Source organism: Jaculus jaculus, chromosome 2, assembly GCF_020740685.1.
Source record: "Jaculus jaculus isolate mJacJac1 chromosome 2, mJacJac1.mat.Y.cur, whole genome shotgun sequence".
In the NCBI taxonomy this organism is placed as follows: Eukaryota; Metazoa; Chordata; class Mammalia; order Rodentia; family Dipodidae; genus Jaculus; species Jaculus jaculus.
In genome coordinates, this window is record NC_059103.1 from 79,408,589 (window position 1) to 79,432,906 (window position 24,318).

Consider the following 24,318-nt stretch of genomic DNA (forward strand, 5'->3'; position numbering starts at 1 on the left):
ATCTATCTATCTATCTATCTATCTATATATATATATATATATATATATAATCTCCTCACTATCCGTCTTCTAATAGAGTTTTATCCAGATAGGATTTCAGAATTCTTTCTGTATCCTGATTGCCTTAATAAAATGCACTGGAGACCAAAAAAAAAAAAAAATCGTTGCATAAAAGGTAATTAGCACATACTCTCATTTTTATAACTTTATAATTGAAATCTCATTAAAAGATTTCTAGGTCTCCTTTTCCCTAAGTGACCAGGTGTCCCTAATTTGTTCTTAACCAATGTGGCTAATTTCAGGCAAACACTAAGGAAAAAAAAAAAAAGTCTGATACCTGTTGGAGGATAGCAAGGTTAAATAAGTGGGGTGGCTTTTTTAGGTTGCTTTTAACCTGGTAAAAGAAAAAGGAAAAAAACGGGGGGAAAAAGGCTTAAACGCTTGTGCTCCTACAATCCTGCCTTTTTCAGTCCTGGTTGAAGATTCCAAGGGAAATGAGAGCACTATTTTGTTTCTCCCTTGTATTGCAGATAGGGGGAGGAGGTGGTTATTAGAGAGAAGCTCTTCCTCTCTTGGTTTCCCCCTCTCTCCGCCTGACAGCACCGCGCTCTCGCGGACTCGCTCCTTCTCCTAGGTGATCCATTTCTAGGCAACGTGGGGCTGGTGCTGAAGCTGCCAAGCTCGCTCCTCGCTCCCAGCATCCCGCCAGGCGAGCCTCCTCTCCAGCATCCTGCAGCCCGCGGCGGCTTTCCTCCGTCGGCCTGGCCCGCTGCTCGCGCCTGGCGCAACTCCCCTGCCACCGCGCCCGCCCGCCAGCCCGCCCGCGGACGGCTCCGGGCCCGCCTCGCCGAGTCTGCTGTCCGCCTGGCGCAGAAAGGGAATTTTCTCTGCATTACTATCCGCATTACCTTGTAGTTCACTTTTTTTTAACCCCTCCAGGAGAGGTTTTTTTTTTTTTTTTCTTCTCCCTCCCTGCTGGAATCTGGCTGCTCCTGTTGGAATCTCCTAATCTTCCCTTCCACTTAAGATTTTGGCACCAAGGCGCAGTGATTCTCCGGGGCCACAGGGGCGGTGTTGGGGGGGGGGGCTCTCTGGGTGGGGGAGGGGGGAGGGGGCACATCCGGCGCGAGGGGTGCTGTAAGTTGCGGCGGAGCTGGGACCCGAGACCGCGGCCCCCAAGCAGCCATGGGGATCGTCTGAGCTCCGGCCTCGCCCCCTGCCCGTGAGCAGTCAAGGCTGGATACATTTTTTTTTTTTCTATTTCAAAAGCCAAACTGCAAACAACTCTGGCGATGCCAAAATTCCTCTCCAAGTGACACGGCTTTGCGAAGGAGGCTTTTCCCGAGACTGGGCTGCCGCGCGCGGCGCATCGCCCTCTGCCTTCCTCGCGGACGATACCAGCCTTCGCTTTGGCGATAGGAATTTAGATGAAAAAGCTGCGCCTAACTCTATCGCCACATCAAACTCTTTGGACTGGTTAAAATAAAAAAAAATATATCTGTCGTGGAAGGACAGTCCATCGTCAAAGAGGATCAGCATAGGAGGCGATGGAAGTTTTCCCCTTGTTCTTGGTGTTGTCCGTCTGGTGGTCTCGATCCTGGGACTCGGCGACTGCGGATTCGATCATCCACATCGGTAAGACGGAGCCGGTGCTGCTCTTGGCGGCTACTTTTACAGTTCGTGTTCGTTCGCAGACCTTTCCCCTCGGCTTCCCCGGGGCCGGCTGCCCTCCCTCGGGTGGCGGGTTGGAGGTGGTTTCTCCCCGCACCCCTTCCCGCTACCCAGGGCTCCCCGCTCGCTCAGTCTCTGCGGGGATGAGGCGGCCCGAGCGGCAGCCCGCAGCTCGCGGCGCGTGTGCTGGGCGCGTGGGGGCTCGCGTGGGCCACGGGGCGCGTGTGTGCCGCGAGGGCGGGCTTCCGCGGCTGTGCGCGTGGGGAAAGGAAGTTTAATCGACTCTACCTTCCCTGTCCTCCCCGGATGTACATTTGAGCCGTTAAAAACAAAACAAAACAAAACAAATCCTCCAAACAAACAAAAACATAATTTTGAATTGCGGAACGCAGGAGGCACCTGCGAGGAAGGTTGCGCTGGGGTGGGGGTGGGGAGTTCCCCCCGGATCGGATCGAACAGGTGGTTTTGCAACGTGAGCCGGCCGAGACTCCGCAGCCCGGTGCGGGGTGCCTGGCGTCCCCAGTCGCGCTCCCCTCGCTGGTGCTTCTGCCGCGACGCTGACAACGGCGGCGGGTGCGGGTGCGGGTGGCGGCGGGGTGCGAACTGGAGCCAGAGCCGGAGCCTCGCCGCCCGGCCCACGCTCGCTCCCCGGCCCCTGGGCGCCCGGGAGCCGCCGCTCCAGGCCGCTGTCGGGGCCGCTCCAGGACACCGCGGGGCTCGCGGCGCATCAGCTCCGAGCAGCGGCGCGAGGAGGGAGCTTGGACTGGCGGGCGTGGGCAGCGCGGTTGCGAGAGGCTCGGCCCGGCCGCTCTGGGAGGCTCGGGACCCCTCCTATGGGCACCCGACGGCCGGGCGCGGGCGTGGGCACGGGCCGGGCGGGGGGCTGCGCTGCGCGTCATTGTCATGCACGGGGTTCGCAGCTTCGGACACTGCTAATCTGTGAGAGCTGAGCTGACGCGGGCTTGCAGCTTTTTCTGCGTTAATGCGACGATTTTCTTTTGGAAAAATCACCTCCTAGGGCAAGCCAGGTTCCTTTGCTTGGCTGCATGAGACGCATCTTGGGGAATTTTTCCGGGCATTGCACTTGGACATTTATCTGTCCACACGGATTCTTGTTCAGCAAATCTAGGCGACAGATGGGTCACAGTTTTTCTCCTTTCTGCACCCTGCCCTTCTACCAAGCTCTCTCTCTCTCTCGCGCGCGCGCACTCGTAACTCCCCCCCCCCCCATGTCTGTTAGGTGAAACAGCTGCAGGTTGTATTTGCTCCCTTCCAGGCAAAGGGCTCTGTCTGGTGTGAGTGTCCATAGTGGGCAGACCTTCCACTCCAGGGGCCTCCCCCTCTTGGTTATCCTTGTAAACATGTCTGCAGTTCTCTATCATTTATATCAATGGAACTGTGTGCTCTGTGCAAGGGGTAATGAGGTCAGGATGCAGAAAGCCCTGCACTTGTGCATTAAGTAAATTAAGCATTAGATAGCTTGCCTGCTGGATCCCATTTTGCTTTGGGGGCTAACAGTGCCTGTAGGCTCAGAACTTTTCAGGGAGAAATTATGATCTCATTGAGGGGGTTCAGTAATGTCCTGATAAGAGTTCGGAAATGAACTATGCTCCTCTTCTGGAGGTGACATGCATTTATGTCTGATTGTAAATGACTGGAACGGGGATGTCAGGGTATAACCATCCTACCCTTCTACTAATTTTATGATTAGGGGTTTCTGACTTGTGCTTTCTCACCCTGGGGGGTTGTAAATAAACCCTAATTTTAGTATTAATTCTGTGGTCTGTGTGATGAGAAATTTATTTACAAACACTATAGCTTGCTGTTCCTCAGTAGAGAATAGTACTATTTTGCAATGTAGCCTGAGCATTTGGTTCAAAATAGAACACAACTGTTGTGTTTTTTTTTCTTTGCATACTATTGTCTACCAGTGTGACATGGCTTACTTATTTATAGCCAGACGTTTTTAAAGTACCTGTGCACAAATCACAAATCTCTTTAGAAACCTAATTGTATGAACCTACTGTGAATAATTCACTAAAAGAAATACTTCCTACTCAATTAATTTGACATGAATATAATTAGTACTTTAGACAAGAGAATTAGCTTCTTTTATAGACTACCTAATACTATGTAATAAAGCTAGCAGTTTTAAAAGCCAGATATATTTTATAATTTACTGAAAGATGGCTAATTTGTGTGTATTTCAGAGACTAAATATCCCTTTTCTTTCACTCCACTCTTAGCAAAAGTATGATATAATCAGAACTGATATGACCATGTTAAAATTGTAAGGCACCAGTTAATACATGAAGGATCAGTTTGCCTTCTTGGTTGAGAGGGAAAAATGAATTTTCTGTAAAAGCAGATTTCTTTCATTTAAGTAATGTGAGAAATATGATTATGAGGAGATGTATTAGCTCAGGACTAAAGGGATGAAAATGCTGAAACTGTAGGAAAGGTAGTATTTCAATTCTAGAGCTGTAAATATACAAAAATAAAAAGGTTTTTCTCAGCCTCATGTGATGTGTTCAAGAAGAAAGTGGGTGCAATAGATCATTTAGACACACTAGAAAGATTTTTAAAAAGTCATTTCTATAACAGTTTTCTTAAATAGTGAGTCCTTTCAGTATTGAACCATGGTATGTGTATGGACATTCTCACTTTTTTCTGTTTGTTTCCACTTCATGCATGCAGTTTATAAAAGTCAGTTACATATTATAAAATTTCGTGTTCTATTAAATACATTAATTCACTATAATCATGAGATACAATGGTTGAACTATCGTGATTGACATGAAAATATGTTTATTCCACTAGGAAAAGCATAATAGTATTATTACCTTGAGCTTCTGTTAATCATGTTTTAGAAGCATTTCATAGTAGTATGTAATTATTTGCTCAGTCCATATGAAGCCCCATAAATACAAAGTGTTTTTAAATGAATCACCTCCATTGTCATCTTTCTTGCCCCCTCCCAAAGAACAGTCCTTTGACATATAAAAACTACACACAAGCTTGAATACTGCTTCTACTTTGGGCTTGTGCATTGATTGAGTAATTTCATCAGACCCACATTACTTGATTGCTTAGAAGTTTCCTAATGATCTGCATGCTGTAGGAAGAACCAGAAAGTCGTGAGTGGAATGGCAAAGACATGGTGTTTTATGAGGCCATTCAGAAGTTGCTCTGATTTATGTAGCTAGAAAGCGCCCCAAGTCTTTGAGATTAGCCACGCTGACTGCTATTTTCTTCATACATCAGTCGTCCCACACTCTTTACTCCCTCAACACAACAGGCGTTTAGAGTACTGCTTTAATTAAGCAAGGATTAGGTGGCACTTCCAGTCAACTGCACAATTTGTGTTTTGCTTCATATTTAATATGGAGGATCTCATGTTTTAATGACTTAATGTATGTTCATTTCTGTATCCAGTTCAGAAATGATTGTAAATTAGCTGTCCCCTATTATGTACATCTCCAAGAGAACATTCAATTACTGTACTTAATCATACATTACATACATCACTAGCATTTTTTGACTTTTATCAATCATAACAAACTACCTTATGTCAAGGAATAGAAAGAAGTGTGCACACATGTTTTCTTCTAAGCAGTTAGTACTTTTCACCTTCTGAGATCATAAACTTCAATTCTGACATGAAAAGCCTTAGACAATTCATAGACTATTTCAATCATGTGAATTCTCACAGTACAAATATGAGTTACTGAAATGGGTCAACACATCAAAATAAGAGTAGACAACAAATTTAAAGCATCAATTTTCCTTACTTTTGAGCTGAGGTCAGTTTTATTAAATACAAGAAGTAAAAAATAAACAAAAACATTTTCAGAAGGTGTACTATGCCTTTTTCCAAAACCTTTCCTTTTCTTTACAATACTTGTACTGGAAACCCCAAGAATGTGTAGACTCATCAGGAACTCTGTGTTGTATATCTCCATAAGTTTCTATCCATTTGTCGCTACTTGTTCCTTGAGTTCTGCGTAAATTGTGTGAACTTTTGGAACATGTTAGGATGTGTGCCTTACTGTTACTCTTCTGTAGGAACACAGTTCGTGGAAGCACAGTTCATATGTGAAGGAGGCAATGTTTTTATTAATCAAAGATATCAAACATGACATGACTAAAAAACAAAGATATTTGCTTTCTACTCTAGGTGAAATGTATACCTGCTAAATTCTCCTATAAATTCCAATTCAAATACAAATAAAATCAAAGTGATTAACTTATTTATTCATTTTATTTATTTGATAGAGAAGAAGGGAGATAGAGATAATGGGCACCCAGGGCTTTCAGCTTCTGCAAACTAACTCCAGAAGCATGTGCCGCCTTGTGCATCTGTATTACCTGGGTCCTGGAGAATCAAACCTGGATTCTTTGGCTTTGCAGGCTAGTGCCCTAACCACTGAGCAATCCCTCCAGCCCCGACTATTTAACTTTTGACCCAGAGAAACATACACACCAATCAGAATTGTGGGTAGCAGTGGAAGACTATTTTCCTTCAGTTCTGACCTCTAACGATTATTTTATTATTCTATAAACTTATCTTAATGGGATATTATAATTTTAATACCCTACATTTTAAACCAGATTTTTTTTCCTTCCCCTATTATATTTCTTTGAGAATGAGACATTCGCACTGGGGTTGTTTCATCATGTTTTGCATTCCAGATAACAGTGATAGTAGCAATACTTTGTATTACCAAATACATAATGTTTATTGGAAAATACATATGTGGTCTGTAAAGACATATTTGCCATTAGTTATCAGTGCATTCTAAGCTGTTTCTTTGTAATCTTAGCTGAAAAAAACATATAATTTTTTTTTTACTTTTGCAGAAAAAAGCATTTAATGAGATTTGTGATACAGTACGAAATAAATGGTTTTATTTTCAAAGCAGAAATGTGTATATTATCATTGTCTCTCATCCATATTTGGATTTTGTTATAGATTTTATCCACTCCTGACAGTTTTTAAATCTTTTATCTGGTTTTACTCAATGATGTAGTTTTCCACAACTTAAAAAATATTCTAACTTACTACTCCCAATTAAGGGTGGGGACCATGACACCTGAAAGTTTGTAGTAATAATGAGCAGAGTTGTTATAAACAGACATTAGTGAATGAAATATTTTTCTATGCAGTACCTATCTGGGAACGTTATTCCTCCTTATGGAGGTTCCGGTTATTGGTGTTTGTGACTTGATACACATAGAAAGAGGCATGAAACATACATTTTAGAAGAACACACTAACAGAGAGATGCAGATCTGCCTGTACACAATGTGCTTTTTGTGCATCTGGCTTTACATAGCTACTGAAAATCGAACCTGGTCCTTTGGCTTTGTTGACAAACACCTTAACTACTAAGCCATCTCTCCAGCCCCACAATGTGTTTTTTGAATGATGATATAGGTTTCATATATTTTTGTCTGGATAATATAAAATTCTATGCATTTTATCAACATTACACAGATATATGACCAGCATATACCAGTGATACAACCACAGAAATTGGTTGACCATATAAGACAAGGTCTATTCTCACTTATTAATTTCTCTCTTTCTTTAATTGCTTTTGGAGAAGTATAATTTTTCTTATGCTATGACCCATTATAAGAATAATGGAAGATGAAATTTAGGTCAAACTGAAATCTGATAATTTACTGTGAATATTGCTAAAATTGAGTTATTACAGAGAATATGACATTAACTGAAACAAAAAGTTTTGCTCTCATTCTTTTAGATTTTTTCCTATGCCCATATTTATTATTAATTAACTATTAGAAAAAAATTCATTATAAAAATCCAGAGTAAAATTAAGTAACCAGATAGATGTCTAAAGAATACAGAAAAGTACTAAAGTAATTCTGGGCTTGGATGTTATGATATCTGTGGGTTCTAGATACTTACATTGATGAAAGTTAGGCTTCTTATGTAAACACAAATTTCATGTGACTATGCAAAGCATAAAGGTTCTATTAGATAGTAAAGAAATACTGTGGTTTCTAATTTTCCATGATTGTAACTAAATCTTTGTGAGCAGTATTGAATATTGATCCAGTATCTTGAGTCCTTTTTAAAACTCAACTCAAGCTGTAAAATTATATGAACTAAAATGTCGACAGAATTCTATTTTTGAAGTATATAAAAAGAAACTGCAAGAAGAGACACAGTAAAATATATTATTCATAGAATTATAATTAATAGGTAGTTTTAGAGTGAATTAAATATATAAGATGAAATAAAACTATAATCACTCAACTTAGAATCTCCTGAGAATAAATATTTATTTATTTTTGAGAACTGTGTTTGTTCATCAAATTTTCTGTATAGCTCTCCTTTCAGTTTGTGAGAACTGGATTGTATTTCCTTTTCCTTTAAAAAATAATATTTATTAAGAGAGCAAAAGAGAAAAGGAAATAAACAGATACTCTAGGGCCTCTTGCCACTGCTAAAGAACCCTAGATACATGCACCGCTTCGTGCATCTGGCTTTACGTGGGTACTGGGAAATTGAACAAGGGAAGTCAGGCTAACCCTTTTCTTTTTTCTTATAGATGTGTCTGCCATTTGTTAAACATCAATACTGAGGTGTCAAATAAAGTGTCACAGTGCACCACAAACAAGTGTCCCTTGTACTTCTTCATGAGGGAGTTGTCATGTTCTAGTGAACTCCACCTACACCGGACTGTAGAGTTTGTAGAGCAGGGCACACTGGGCTAAAGAGTGTAAAGAAATAGCAAATTTATAGTTCCTCAAGTTGTTGGTTCCCATTACAGCTGTTCAGCTTTTACCCTGCTGCTTTTTGGTGAGTTGTCACTTGAAATAGTGAGCAGTTAGAATACTTTTTGGTGTGAAGCTGAGGCTGGGTTGAAAGTGTCTCATGGAAGGGTAGGTATCTGAAGCTGAGCACATGGTCTCCCTGTGGGCATTAATTTTGTTAGGTGAAAAGATGGCTGAAGCAAAGGATATGAGGCAGGTGGCGATTTGATACAGAGTTTTAGGCAGAGGACATTGCAGGGGCAAAATGACTGTAATGCAAGACATTAAAGATTCAGTTTCATTTGCAAAAAGAACCATAGATATGCCAATTTGGGTTAAGTTTAACGAGCAAAGCAAGAGGTAAAAATGAAAGTCTGACTGGAAACTATGGCAAATTCAGTGGGGACATGTTTTATTTATTTTCTTTAATTGGAAGGAATGGATGGAGTAGAATTGAGGTTTGACTGTGGTGAAGTAAATTCAGCTGGTATCTGAAGTCAAAGAGCTGTTGTTAGAAAAGTTTTATTACTTCAAGATAGTAGAAGCAAGAGGTGTGTGTGTGTGTGGTGTGTGTATTGGTCATATGTGAGAAATTAAGGAGGGTGAAAAGACTTTTAAAGTATTTTAGGTGAGCCAGAGGCTAAAATATGTTACCAGTAATAAAATGTTGGAAAATGGGGGATGTGAGATCATTTTAGGTAAAATAAAAATGTTACTCAATACATTTTATATTTCTGTTTAACATTAAGTTATAGCCCACAATTCACAGTTGATCATATGAATTTATACTTTAGGGATGATATGGAGATTTGAGTTCTTTATTTTGAATTCATCATTGTGCAAACGCTCGTTAATAAATGGGTGGGAGAGAATCAGGGTGTTTAGAAGAAATCCAAGCAAGGATATTCCCAAATATCAAGGTGAAGGAAAAAGAAGAGACCCAGAAAAAGGAGAAATGAAGGAATTACAGAAACATTTGATGTTCTAGAAAAAAAAGCAAAGTATTTTTTTTTTTAAGGAATGCATTTTTTTACAAAATAGGATGTGAGAATATTCCAGGGTATATACACAAAAATTTTAACCTGGTGACTGGGTTGAGAAATGATGAGAACAGAAATGATCTTTGAAGAAACTGTTTTCTGTGATCTAGAAGTGAGAAAACAAACAAACAAAAAAAATACTTGGGACATCCAAAACTTTCAAGGGAACTAAGGGTTTCTGAAAGTTTTGCTATGTGGGAGCAACAGGGAGTGTTGGCAATGATAACTATAAAATAAAGGGAGTTAAGACTTTCATAACTGGGGAATCTGGGTAGAAAATAATTATCATTATGAAGTTTTTATTTTAGTACAAAAATATAATAAATTTAGTAAGAAACAATCACAAGAGAGTTATCAGATTTCAAGATTTCTCTTTCCCTTTAAATTTATTTGTTTCTTTTGAGTTTGGGTAGAAAGTCTTTTAATAGCTGTATGTTTTTTTTTTTTTTTCCTTTTTAATTGAGTGTTTGGTCATATGGTATTAGTTTAACCTATTGCAACTCTCCTGAAAGAGTAGCTTATAAATGCTCTTGAAAACATACTATATTAATTATGCTGCATTTTTGCTTCATTTAGTTTTTGGTTTACCACTCAAATTTTGTAGAATTTTATTACCTAAAATTGTGAATGGATTACATCTTAAAAGTGCACTGATAGGCCATTACAAAAAGGAAAAGGTTTTTCTTTTGATAATTTTTAAAGAAAATGTGGTATTCTTAGATGATGGTATTCAAAGAACATAAAATTCTCTTGTTTTAGTAGACATATTTTAACTTTCCACTAAGTAAATTTCCTCTATATAAATTTAGTCATCTGTTTGATGTTCTTAAAATTACTTGGAAATATTTTACTTAAAAAGAAGCTAATTATTGTACATAGATATCCCTTCATTGTAGCATAAACTTAACTAGATGAAAAACATCACATTACATTAATTTCCAGTGATAAGTTTGAATATTGCCTTGAATGGCTCTTTCCCTTCTCTTTGTACCAGTGACAGATGTTCAGTCATAGCTGACCATGAAGAAAGGAAATATTCTAAATTTTAAGGCTCCAGCTTTTAGAGACTGGATATTGCCTCTTTTATAAGTCTATTAATACTGTTACCAGGTGGGTATATCAGATAGATGTCGTGCTTCCAAGAAGAGTACCTGCTTTGATGAAAGAATGCCCATATCAGGCGAGTCATGTTCTGTGCTTTTTGTTACCCCCAGTACTATCTCCTACTGACAAATAATTTGCCTTTTGGAAACTGTAAATTTTGCATGGACTGTTCTGCTTGGTTATATCTATTAATTTTTGTGTAAACATTAAATGAATGGTAAGAGGATCGCCATCTTGTGATTGGGATCAGAGATGAATGGCAAGAAAGACAGCTGTGATATGGCTGCAGCTGGGGAGCATAATTAATAAAGTATAGACATCAAAGATATTTTTAACTTACTAGTCCATGCCTTCTAGGATGGTAAGAGGCAATAATTTAAAGGAATTTCTAAGCTGAGTTAATTCTTAACATAGCTGGAATGGGTACATAAAATTAGTTAGAGCTTTAATACAGTTACTATAGACATCATTTAACTTCCAAACTCCGTTGACACCACATTTCAGACTGATAAGTCATCTTTAAGGCCAAAGGCAGGAACATAATATTGAAGCTAATCTGAGATAAGAGAACCAAGCAGCTATGCTATTGCATGTAGTTTAAGGTGAATTAAAAATGAGAAAACTGATGTGTGGGTGGTCAACATCTGATATCTTCTTCAATTAGTTTTACCTTATTTATTGAGATGGAATGTTTCACTGAACCCAGAGCTGACCATTGCAGCTAACTTGCTCCAGGGAATCGGTTATCACTTTCTCCTTAGCAGTGATAATACAAGGTGTACCACCATACCTGGCATTTTACAAGGGCACTCAGGCATCTGACCTCAGATGTTTATGTTTAATGGCTAGCACTTTACCCACTGCTTCATCTCCCCAGCCCCTAGTTTTCAATACTTAATGCCTCATTTGCCTTGGTGGTACCTCATGCACAGACTTTAGTGCAATTACTCTTCAGTTATCTGGCAATGTCATGTGAGTTGCAGATATTTTATGAACATATTTTTTAGGATCACGTATAAAACATAACATAATGCATTTAGGGTATGGCTACAACAAATATTTGTTTAGACATCTACTGTCTAAATATGTAGCCATAAAATAATTCACCTGATGCTGAAATTCGGGCAGTTCAGGACTTCAGTTGGATGACTATGGTCTACCATGGCACTGGAAACAGGGATAGTTCAATACATATCATGTTTATGGAGCCTGACAGCACTGTACAACAAATATGTATTTCAGCAAAAATCCATGCAATAGTATGAGGAGGTTATTCCTTACAGATGGTCATCATTTATACTACAAATCTTTTCTCCCTGCTTCTGATGGTTAATATTTCACGGTAGTGTAGATTAGTGCAAACACAGTCCTGCCAAAGGTAGAGACAAGGCAAAATGTGAACCGTTTACCTCATTTCTTCTTGTCATCACCACTGTAGATGTCGGCAGTTGTAAAGGAGCAGAGGAGGAGGTTTGGCCTTCTCGTGACTCTATCACTGATAGAACTAATGACATCTTTTCCGAAAAAGCCGTATATCAGATATTGCCCTAATCATGGTTTATGGATGTAAATAAATTGCAATTTCTTCTCCTTCTCATTTTTGAAGTGTATAGGGCAGATTACAATAGTACAAAAGTTAGTCATATGATTAATCTGTACTTTCCTCTACAGTTCAATAAGAGAAGGAGAAAATCTGCCCACAGGAAATATAAATTACAAGTGGCATAGTTTTAATAGGGAAATGGATACTGACCTTAGTGCAAACATTGAAAACAAATGGTAACAAAAAACACAGCAAGTAACTGGCCATACTACCCTTTTCTCCACGTGAGGCGTGGTGGTGTGCTGCTGGTGGTTGACAAACAGTTAACACACCGCAGAACTGCTTTGCTTCTTGCTTTTTATACTTCCTGTCTACCCTTCAGTGGCAATGCAAATGAGCAGTGAAATGGCCAAAAGCAAGGAAAAAGGAGCAAAGGATTTTGGATAATCTATAAACCAGAAAATCCGCTGCTGAATGCTCATGTGCACAGGCTTGCTGCGAAGAAAACACTTTTATTTTCTCAAAATATTGCCCGGCTTCTGAAGATAGAATTGGCTTTTGACTGCTGAACTGGATAGATGGCTACAGCTTCCAGGCCACCAAAGAGGAAGAAGCTGGACGAAAAAGATTGGGGACAGAGTAGGGATATTCTTGAGAAAACATGTTCCTTAGTGGAAATGCTGCTGTAGCCAGGGCCTGTGATAAACTCAGTTTCCTCTGTCAAAACTATGGCATTTTTTTAAATAGGAAAATTATAGATTTCTGCTCATGTATTAGGAAGTTTAGGAACTATACACAAACTGTGTTGGTTTGATGACTCTATTAATCAACACTCTACTGCAGATCTACATACATTGTATATTCCCACTTGGCATCCAGTTTCTGCTGTGCTGACTGTGAGGAGCAAGTTGGATATTGCTCCATTGAAAGGAACTGTGAGTTACAATACAATGGTGAATGCAGACTCTAGTCAGTATTGAATTAGAGGAAAGAAAAAGGAGTGGGGAAGGCGCCGTGGTCAAGGAGAGGAACATGGCTTCAATACAATGGATGTTTGTTCACTTTTGAGACGCATCTTACTCTGATGTCCAAGATGGCTTTAAACTCATAGTTCCTCTATCTTTACCCCCAAAGTGTAGAAATTATAGGTGTGTATGACCCACCAACTTTTGGTGAGTTATTGTGGTTAATCGGTGGTTATTGATTTTAGTTTTACTTAATTTTTTTTGAAAATAAATTTTGCAAATAATGGCTTGTATCATTCATTACAGTTGAGTAGAAGTAAGATGTAATTCCACTTGGAAGAAACATACAGGTACAGTGGGGGTATGACAAGAAAAGAGGAAGAAGTTAGGGAGATCCCAGTGAGAGCAAGTGGGACTTCTCTAAGTGATTTATGCTATAAGATGTTTGGTTTTGTGTTATATGACCTTTATTGTGGCATTGTGGTACTATATGAGACTAAATAGAGACCTTGGCAGTTGTGTGTTGATGAAGGCCTGGGCCACACAGCCACAAATGTCAGTGGAAATGACAATGTACCTAGGAGATATCCAAGAAAATTGTAGCCATTGAGTCTGTCCTACTGATGGAAGAGTGAAAGAAGGAACTAAAAAAAAAAAAAAAAAATACAAAAAAAAACACAAACCTCCAAGACCATTAAAAACTGTCAGCATTTATAACAGCAGATAATGCCATTTTCCAATTTGTAATCCAAAGATGAGATGTTTGGGATGGAGAGAAGTGGAGTTAGGGTTGAACTCAGCATACAAATGGCCTAACCATGAAGGACACTTCCCAGTGACAGCCTCTGGCCTTAGCCTTCTTCAGAAAGGGCAACATGACTTTAACAAAGGGAAAAAAAAAAAGAAAAACAAAGTGTTTCTTTAGCCATTCTTTCTTAAACCTTTCTCAGCTACAATGTATAATGTTATAATTTCCTATTTCCAATGTAAACCATTTATTTTTCAACTATGACTATTTGGATAATACCAAGTCAATAGTTATTCCTGTCTGAACTTATTTATCAGTTGAGATTTTTTTCATTCTAAACAATATTGATGGTTTTTAGAGCATGTGTCATTATCTATAACTCTGTGCATGTGTGTGTGTGTATGTGTGTGTGTGCATGCACACACGCACATGTGTGCACATGCATGTGAATGTATTTAAATCAAAGATTGGGTCTACTATTAAGATAGTTCTTTTTTTTTTTTGTTCCTATTTCAAGTCAATACAGTTTGGAAGCAGATTGCTCTTGGACAGAATCTTAGTTTATTAAATGTACAGTAAAAAGCACAGTCATTTTCATTTCCTGTGAGTGATTGCTTCGTTTTTTTCATATTGCAAGATTTCCTTTATGTGAATTACTATATTTAATGGAAGTAAAAGCCCTTTTCATAAAATTTTGTGTATTTTAGCTACATGCTATGTTCAAACATAATAAGCTCCAAAAAAGGAAATTTTATCACCAAGTATGCAAGAGGATATCTGAAATGGGATGGGTTCAATTTAGTACTGCACTATAGGATCTGTTTGAAATATCAGACCTACTTTTACAGTTACATAAACTTAATACTTGGAAGCTCATTTATTTTTTTGTTAAATTTATTTATTTATTTGAGAGCAACAGACAGAGAAAGAGGCAGAGAGAAAAATAGAGAGTGAGACAGTGGGCGTACCAGGGCCTCCAGCTACTGCAAACGAACTCCAGACACATGCACCCCCTTGTGCATCTGGCTAACGTGGGTCCTGGGGAATTGAGCCTCGAACCGGGGTCTTTAGGCTTCACAGGCAAGTGCTTAACCACTTAAGCCATCTCTCCAGCTCACGCTCATTTATTTTTTAGTTTGCTTTGTGAAGCTGTAGTGGGGAGCAGGATCTTCATCATTCTCAGCCTTCTTTTCCAGCTATCTTATTATTAACATCAGGATCAGAAATGTGAAATAAGTGGACTCTAGTTTTCTTGAGTTGGGTCATTATAAAACTGTTGTGTCGGGCTGGAGAGATGGCTTAGCGGTTAAGGTGCTTGCCTATAAAACTAAAGGACCCTAGTTTAATTCCCCAGGAGCCACTTAAGACAGATGCACAGAACAGTTCATGCATCTGGAGTTTGTTTGCAGTGGCTGAGGGCCCTGGCGTGCTCATGCTCTCTCTCAAAACAAAACAAACAAAACAAAAACAACCTGATGTTTGCTAAGCCTTAAAACTCTAAAATATATTTTGTGTGTTTTTAAGACAGAATTACATAAAGAAGAAAAAAATGGAGTTATGTCATGTTACATATCAAAATATTGCTGTGGTCACAGTACCACTTCTTAGCTGTCTAAGTTCTGAAGTCTTAAATTCTCCTGCATGTAGCCTATGATCTCAATGATTCTGAGGATAAACTGCAATAAAATTTGATATTTGGACTTAAGGACTGTGAACACCATGTTCTGAATTTAGGAAACTAAATTTGTAACCGAAATGCACTTTTACTCAAGACATGGGCTGTGCATGTCACCCCAAAGTCAATTAGGGTTCCATGGTTTTTTCTGTTTCTATAACAACAGTGCAACATATAAATCAAACTTGGAATTCATTGCTAAAGCTGCTGGTGTGTAAGTTAACTTGTCCGTTAAAGAAACTCTGCTCTGAATTTATACGAGCTAGATTCTTACAGAGTGGTGTATTAGAACTGTTTCTGGTCAGTACGTCTGCCTTTGTGGTCACACCCATTGGGTTAGTTCTGATTTAAAATAGAATAAATGATGGACTCAGATTTTTTTATTCATTCCAAGGCTATTAAGACTGAAAAAGACAATGCTTGGATTTCTACTGGGGTGACGGAAGCAGGCTGAAAATGACTGTGATGAGGCAGAATCCCAGGGCCCCAGTCTTGCTCATGGACATGAGATTAGTCTTGTCTGTGCCTTTGCTGAGAGTGTCCCTTTGTATACTCTCCATTAACAGCCAGCATATTTCTCTAAGTGACACATTATTTCTTTCTCTCTCTCTTCTTCTTCTTCTTCTTCTTCTTCTTTTTTTTTTTTTTTTTAGATAGAACCTCATTCTAGCCCAGGATGACCTGGCATTCACTCTGTAGTCTCAGTGTAGCCTTGAACTCTCGGCAATCCTCCTACCTCTGCCTCTCCCATGCTGGGATTAAAGGTGTGAACCACCACACCTGGACCTTCATCTTTATTTTTTAAATTATTAATTATGGAAATGCTTAGTGTGTAAACAGCACTTGTCGGTACCATCCTTGTTGTCATCCCTGCCCCCCACCTCCAAGGGGACCCTCCTCATTGTAGATGCCAGTCAGCACCGTGGGGCTGTGGGTAGTGCTTTGTGAGGGCAGCTGTCAGTTATGCAAAAGAAGCAATGTCTCTGTGTATATTGTCCCAACTTGTGGCTCTAATAATCTTTTCTCCCATTCTTCCATGAAATTCCCTGAGCCATAGAGGAACAGGGGAAATGGGCAAAGAGTTCACAAGGGTGAAAGAGATAGACACTGAGGACACTCAACACTTACCAGATCAGAGATCCAGAGACACAGAGGACCCTAAGAGGCATCACTGAAATAGACTTAAAATGAATCCTCCTTCCTCTTGCTCAAGTTTTTTATACTGATTTAAAAAGTGGACTTATGGTTTATTTTGCTTTATTTATAATTGTTTTCCCCTTTCCTTCACTGACAATAGAAATGAGGAAAAGCAACTATATCCCTTAAAACATATTTAACTGATTTTTTTTTTTTTTTTTTTTTTAGAATTAGAAAGTAGTGGGATGGAGAGATGGCTAAGTGGTGAAAGCATTTGACTACAAAACCTAACAACTCAGGTTGGATTCCTCAGTACCCATGTAAAGCCAGGTACACAAATTGGCACATGCATAAAGGCAGGTTCACAATGTGGCACATGTACCTGGAATTGTTTTCAATGGCTAGAGGCCCTGAAATGCCCATATTTCCTCTCTCTCTCTCTTTTTCTCTCTTTCTCTCTCTCTCTCTCTGCTTGCAAATAAGTAAATAAAATATTTTTTAAAATTATTTATTTATTTATTTATTTGAGAGTGACAGACACAGAGAGAAAGACAGATAGAGGGAGAGAGAGGGAATGGGCGCGCCAGGGCTTCCAGCCTCTGCAAATGAACTCCAGATGTGTGCGCTCCCTTGTGCATCTGGCTAATGTGGGACCTGGGGAACTGAGCCTCGAACTGAGGTCCTTAGGCTTCACAGGCAAGCGCTTAACCGCCAAGCCATCTCTCCAGCCCAGTAAAATATTAAAAAAAAAATAATAGCGCCTTTCATTGCTCCTTTTCATTTTATCCACATATTCTTTATGTCTGATACCACCCCCAGCTCTTGAAGAACTGGGTAGATATTGGCAATGTCATCAGTTGTTCGCTAGTCTCAGGATCTGTAACTAAAGGACATTATCATAAGGGCTCTCTCAAAGAAATGGAAACATAGTTCATACCAGTATTTGTTTGCTTTAGTTTGAGTCCTAAGGTGAAAAATCATTATGTAACCAATAACTTGTGAATTTTTAAAAAATTAGAGGGTTATATTATACCCTGTTAGTTGGTCAAGACAGAATAGTTTTAACAGATATTTTCATAAATTCATTTTAACTTTTTATTGTAAGAGAGAAATATACATTCTTTTTGTGATTTAAATCACAAATTTCTTTAGCTACTATATTGTCTAATGTATTCTACACAATTCTGGATTTCAGTTTCAAGAAACATGATAAGATCATAAGATAACTTCTGCTCTGTTCTCTGAGATAATGTGCCTTGCTTTCCTATCCTGCACTCCTGTTCATTATCAGACGACCTGACTGATTCAGATGAACTTTGCCCCTTTCCTGTGGCACCAGCGGGAGTAGGGCATCTTTCTATTCTACAAACCCACACTTGATTTGGGAGTTGCCTTCATCCTGTTCACCAAAGAAAATCATAATCTTCCTTAGCCGTGGTAATGCCAAGGTCTTCTGAGACCCAGATTCTTACATCCCTTTAGTTGTAAAATTGGGCAATTATACACTCTCATAGATGGTGATATCAAGACATTTCTGACATCCAAGACCTCCTATGGCTAAAGAGCAAATGGAGAGGTTAAGTGTCTTAAATAGTGTGTGGTTTGGAACTTTTCAAATCATCCATTAAACATGATTTTTTAACAAAATAATTATATTTGTATAAAAAATTATTACTGTGTGCTGTGTGCCAGGTGATAGAAATAGTCCAATTATGTAGAATTGGATAATTGTTTTTATTAATGTAGGATCCTTTTCACCTGTGGCCTACTGTACTGCTTTAGACTATTATGACTGATGCCTTTGAAACCTATAAAATAACCTGACAGATAGCTAGCCCACCACTGGGTGCACACTGCTGGAAAGGGGTACACACCATCTAAGCTTCCCTGTATGAGTCTCCCTTGGCCAGCCAGGAGAGTGTAGCCTAGATCACATTTTCCTTCTTATAGAGATCCAAGCCTTGTTTCTTAGTCTACACCTTCGCCTTTTCCTACCCCTTTCTATTTTTGCTTCTTCCCTTCCCTATCTCCCCAAGCTCAGATTAGGACTGCCTTTCTAATATTTAAACTCAAATTGGGGCTGCTCTTACGATATTTTAACTCAGATTGGGACAGTTTTTCTGATATTGACATTCACTATAGTTATTGAAACACACCACATTAGATTAGATGTACTTTAAAATAGTTTACATTGTTACTTAAAGATTTTGTTTTATAATTCTCCAATTTAGAAGGATTATATGTGACATTTTCAATTATTGTGTGTGGGGGGTGTGTATTCATGTGTGTGTAGGTGCACATGTGCGTGAGCTGATGAACAATTATGTGTGCATATTCGTGAGACAAGAGGACACTTAAGTGTTAATTTCAGGTTTGCCATCCACTTCTTTTTGAGACAGAGTCTCTCATTGTCCTAAAATTCATTAATTAGGCTAGGGTATTTGGCCAGTGAGCTCCAGAGATCTTCCTGTCTATGCTTCCTCAGCACTGGGATTAAAGATATAATACCACACGTATAATTATAAAAGATTTTGAGGGCTGGAGAGATGGCTTAGCGGTTAAGCGCTTGCCTGTGAAGCCTAAGGACCCCGGTTCGAGGCTCGGTTCCCCAGGTCCCACGTTAGCCAGATGCACAAGGGGGCGCACGCGTCTGGAGTTCATTTGCAGAGGCTGGAAGCCCTGGCACGCCCATTCTCTCTCTCTCCCTCTCTCTGTCCTTCTCTCTGTGTCTGTCGCTCTCAAATAAATAAATAAATATTAAAAAAAAAAGATTTTGAGATTAAAAATGCAAACACAATGTGATATTTAGAGATGAAGATGCAGACTGCCCAGGTTCAATTCCCCAGAACCCAAATAAAACCAGATTCACAGCATGGCATATACATCTAGAGGTTGGTTGCAGTGCCAAGAGGATCTGACAATGTGCCAATAATTAAATGAATAAACTAAAAAAATGAAAATGTCCATGTGGATATGCATTTGTCATTGGGGCTTCTTTGATGAAGCTTTTAGTTGTCTAGTTTGAGGTTCATTTTATAGCACACATATTTTTTGTAAGCAACTTGTAGCCATAAACATTTGTCATGAAGGAAAATAAATGAAAAGTGTAGTAGACAAATCTAAGACAAATGTAACTGACTGTTGCAGTGTGGGTTTCAATTAGCATTAGCTTTACTTCTCCTTTCTTCTGTGCCTTCCCCCAAATTTCCTACATGTAATTGATTTTATTTAAATAATTGTACATTTTATTTCTGATTGTTTTGTGAACGTTATCCAAATACCTCAAGGCTAGATTTAATTGATTTTTTTGTAATTATGTCAAATGAAGTGGAAAGTATCTATAAATATATGGCTCATTTATATTCCCATTTTCATAATCAAAGAGATTTTTCTCATTTTTATCATGCAAAAATACCTAGAACAACTTTATGGATTCTCTTTTTGATATTTCATATTTGTTTTTAGACCTTTCATAAGACCAAACTATTTCAGCTCCTGATAAATACACAATATTTCTCCATTCTGGAACCATTTGAAGAAAATTATTCTTAAGTCTTCCTTCAAAACCATCTAACTTTGTACATTTTTATAACTTTAGACTGATAGCCTCTTCGTCCAATTATTTTTCAATTTTAATGTCCATACTACAGTACTTAATTTTCATTCAGTTCTGTTTAAAATGGCTCCTAAACCCCTGTGTCTATTCTTTTGTTTAAAGCTCCTATTATGTTCTATACTGAAATATTTATTTCTCCTCTCTTCATGTTAGTGAAAAAATATTCCACAGGGGAGAAGTTTGTATTCATTTATAAAATAGAAGGTGAGAGAAATCATAATGATTTGGTAAGCATTTCATTCCCTTAGCAATTTTATATGCTAGTACTGATTTACAAATTGTTCTTCAAAAACAAACCCAAAACCTAAACTAGATTAGTTTTTCAGAATTAAGCTCTTATTGTGGTTATAATCAGCACTGCCAGCTCCACAGGTTTATAACTGTTAAAGGTCAGTGAATTGTAGAAACATTCAAAGGCAAATCAGTACAATTTGTATAGTCACCTTAATGTAAATGGTGCTATTCAATTTTAATTTAAAGACACATTAATGAAATTACTGTATTGTGTGCTTTGAAGTGCTGTTATTACAATGAAGCACAGTAAAGTACTTTTGATGGTGTGCAAGAGGGTCATTGAATTAGTTTGTCCCCCCTTTGCCATCGTTGCTAAAAATGTAATAAATAGGTGTGTCCCACTTAGTGCTGTTTGATCTCTTTTTAAAATAGGTCCTGGGATTTTATACAAGATTACAAAAGGATGTTGTAAAAATGACTAAATTCATTCTCTGTAGTGAAAATAATATGCAATGTGTGATTAATAATTATCCATTAATAATTGTGATTGGAATAACATTTATTAAGCACTCACAATATGGAAGTTAGTGTTATAACTGTTTTTCTGGCCTTGTTCCACAATGTTAATAGCAATAACCCTCGTCATGCTGATGAGATGATCAACCCATTTTGCAGAAAACTTGAGAAAGTTTCAGCATTGTTGAATTTGTCTAATTGCACTTGTACCCAGAAGATCAATGATACTGTTTGATCCTCGTTTTTATTTCTTCCCTTAATAATAGTTCCTAGACAATAATTTTTCCTGGGTTTGCTGCTATTCATGCTTCCCACCTTACCTCTTTCCTCAGAGGGAGTCACTTTGTCAACATGATTCCACATATTCTTTCTGGAGAATCCCTGTGTAGCGTGTGTAGGACCTTGAGTTCAGTCCTCAAGGCATAGTTTCACACACGTCCTCCAGAACTATCTCTCCCAAGCATTTTTGAGTACTGTTTGGGACAATAAAGGGACAGGTGAAAAAGTGGGCAAGATGTGGTAATGAGAGATGGTGAATATGATCTCAGTACATTACAAACAAGTACAAAAATGTCATAAGAAGCCCATGATTTTGTACAACTAATAAACAATAATGTAAAGATAACCCTTGGTATTTTAACCATTGTGATCCAGCTTATAACCTTCTTATCACATTTCCATACTATAACATTATTATGTATTTTTTGTCTAGATTCTTATTGAAATTTATATACATATATAAATTTACTATTTATTATATATATAAATTTACTATATTTTATTATGGACTTACTTAGTATGGATACATAATGTGTTGATACCATTCTTTCCTTATCTTTGTCCCCATTCCACTGGGGGCCCTCCTCAGTGGGGTTGTTGGTACTCCCCATGGGTCTGTGGGTCATGCATTATGGGAGCAGCAGTCAGTAATTAGGGGAAGGCAATGCCTCTGGGCATGATGTCCCAACCTGTGGCTCTTACAATCTTTCCACCCCCTCTTAAAATTTTCTGAGCCGTGGTGGGTGTGTTTTATGTCTACATTAGTGATGAGCTCGTAGGAGCCTCTGGATCTCTGCTTTGGAATGTGTTGAGTATTCTCAGCATTTGTCTCAGGCTCACCATGGAAATAGCACTCTTGTTCATCTCCTCTGTGGTTTCAGCTGGGGCTTGCTGAAGTATGAGGGGTAGTTTATCTCCCTGGTATTGATAACTTCTGAGAAAGAAAAATAGATTCTTCAAAAGAGAGTGAAGTCAGCATATGTTAAATAGGTTAAGCATTATTAATTTAGGGAGACTTTAATAGATATAGCCCTTCTTTTAGCCAAAGGCTAATGAGAGCTTGTCATTGGAGAGCATAATCTTTATCTCCATAGGATAGGCAACTCTGGAACCAGACAATAGGGATGGAAGGGTTTAGGGGAAGTGGAAGGGGAGGATATGTGGAAACAAACACAAAACTAAACCCCAAATGAACTGGCATGCTAAAAATCTTTATCTGTTAAGGTAGACTAAAAAATTTAACCCACAACAGGACTATGGCAGGGACTACCTATAAAGAAGGGCACCATAGAGGGTGGCATTAAGCCTAACCTTAATTTTTTTTGGCTCTGACCTGTAACTCCCAGTAACAGACATAGGTGAAAACATGCTTCTGTCCAAGCACTTGATTACTGGCCTGAGGTAAAAGGTAAGACCTTATTACTGAATACACTGTATGCTTCCCACACAGAGCATGGAGAGGCCCTGCTGGAATCTTGGAAAGAGCCAGTCCCCAGAGAGCTAGTTAGTGCTGAAATGTGCTACATGAGTTATTGGGGGGAAAGTGGCCAACAATAGTCTGAGCAACCAGGGGTCTAAACTACTTCAAAGCAAACAACCTGACAAGATGTACACACCAGTGTAATGGTGGTACATAGCCTTGGTGGGTAACCAACAGCTTTCAGAAGGGCTAAGAGATCTGCCCAGTAGAAAGGAATCCATATCTGTAATATTATTGCAGCCTGTTTATCTGCCACTAACTTGACAGAAAAATAATTAGTTGAAATACTACTAGTGAGTTGTCAAAATTAAAGCAATCCTAACTTTTTGGTGCTTCCAAAATCATCTTACTTAAGTTTCTTTCTGCTTCATAAATAGTGAATGATAAATACTAGTTAATACTCATGGACCAGAATGTGCCTCAGAATGTAGTCACTTGTCTCCAGTTGGTAATAAGCAAATCATACAAATACCTGAACTTAGCATAAGTCTTTATTTCGCATTTTCATTTAGAGATAAATGCCTGTGTTTAACAATCATTCTACTTACAATCCTATGTGGAAATGTTTATGCCCTCACAGTAAGTATGTCATCCACACTGGCAGAATTCTTTGCTCTGATCAGCATTGTACAAAATGTGGAAATTAACTAGGCAGTTTATACTTATTCTATATTTTTTATTCCCTTTCACATTGAAAATGGGAATTGTTAGTTAGGTATGATTTCTAGTCTCCTAGAAACTTTGCAAAATATTTATGTCAGTCTAATATCCTTCCATTATGAAAAATTATAATTCAATAACTTAAATTCATGATAATATACTTGTTTTAGTTTTACGTGCTTAAAAACAAAAAAAACTTCAGCCAGATGTACTCAGGATATTGAAGGAACATGACTATGGGTGAGCTTAGGCTACATACCAACAGCCTGTGTCAATGAAACAAAACCAAACACAGAAAGCAATGGTGTGGGGAGGGGGAGGAGCCTAAAATGTGAGCACATTTGAATGCATTCCTTCCTGAAGTTTTGTTTTCCTTTAAGCTAGTAGACAGTCAAATATTTCTGAACAAGTAATTGTTTTGTTGCTCCTTTCACAGTATGGAATAGAATGAATAAAAACTGAATTATAATGGTTGGAATTATATATCAATTGAATAATATACAAGATGAGAAAAGAGGAACAGAGTATGTTATTTACAAGAACTTATTTTTATATTTGTGGGGATGACGCCTTTTGTTTAGTTAAGGTAAAGTTACATTTTCAGTGAGCTTATGCATGCATGTGTAAAGTAGTATTTACTTATCCACTGGACCAAGATCTGAGTAAAGAAAGAGACAAAAACATCCAATATAAAACAAGAAATGCAATCCACAATTGCAAGTAAAAGAATAATGTTTCTAACGGCATATAGCTGCATAGGTCAGAGGCCTCTGCTGGAGCAGGACCAGGACAGATTCTATCCATGGAACATTCTTCCCTGAATGAACAAGCAAAGAGCAGGATAGAGGAGTAATGCATAGTTCTG

At 38.6% G+C, this 24,318-nt stretch overlaps 1 protein-coding gene across 2 annotated transcripts in view; it reads left to right on the forward strand.

Moving 5' to 3' along the window:
- Positions 1-1,263: 1,263 nt before the first annotated feature.
- Grid2 (glutamate ionotropic receptor delta type subunit 2) overlaps positions 1,264-24,318 on the forward strand; it is a 1,510,676-nt gene continuing 1,487,621 nt past the window's right edge. For both annotated transcript variants that reach the window (XM_045143055.1, XM_045143054.1), the window contains exon 1: positions 1,264-1,635. In XM_045143055.1, the coding sequence (XP_044998990.1) occupies positions 1,548-1,635 (88 nt within the window). In that variant the 5' untranslated portion in view covers positions 1,264-1,547. The remainder of the gene's footprint in view (positions 1,636-24,318) is intronic.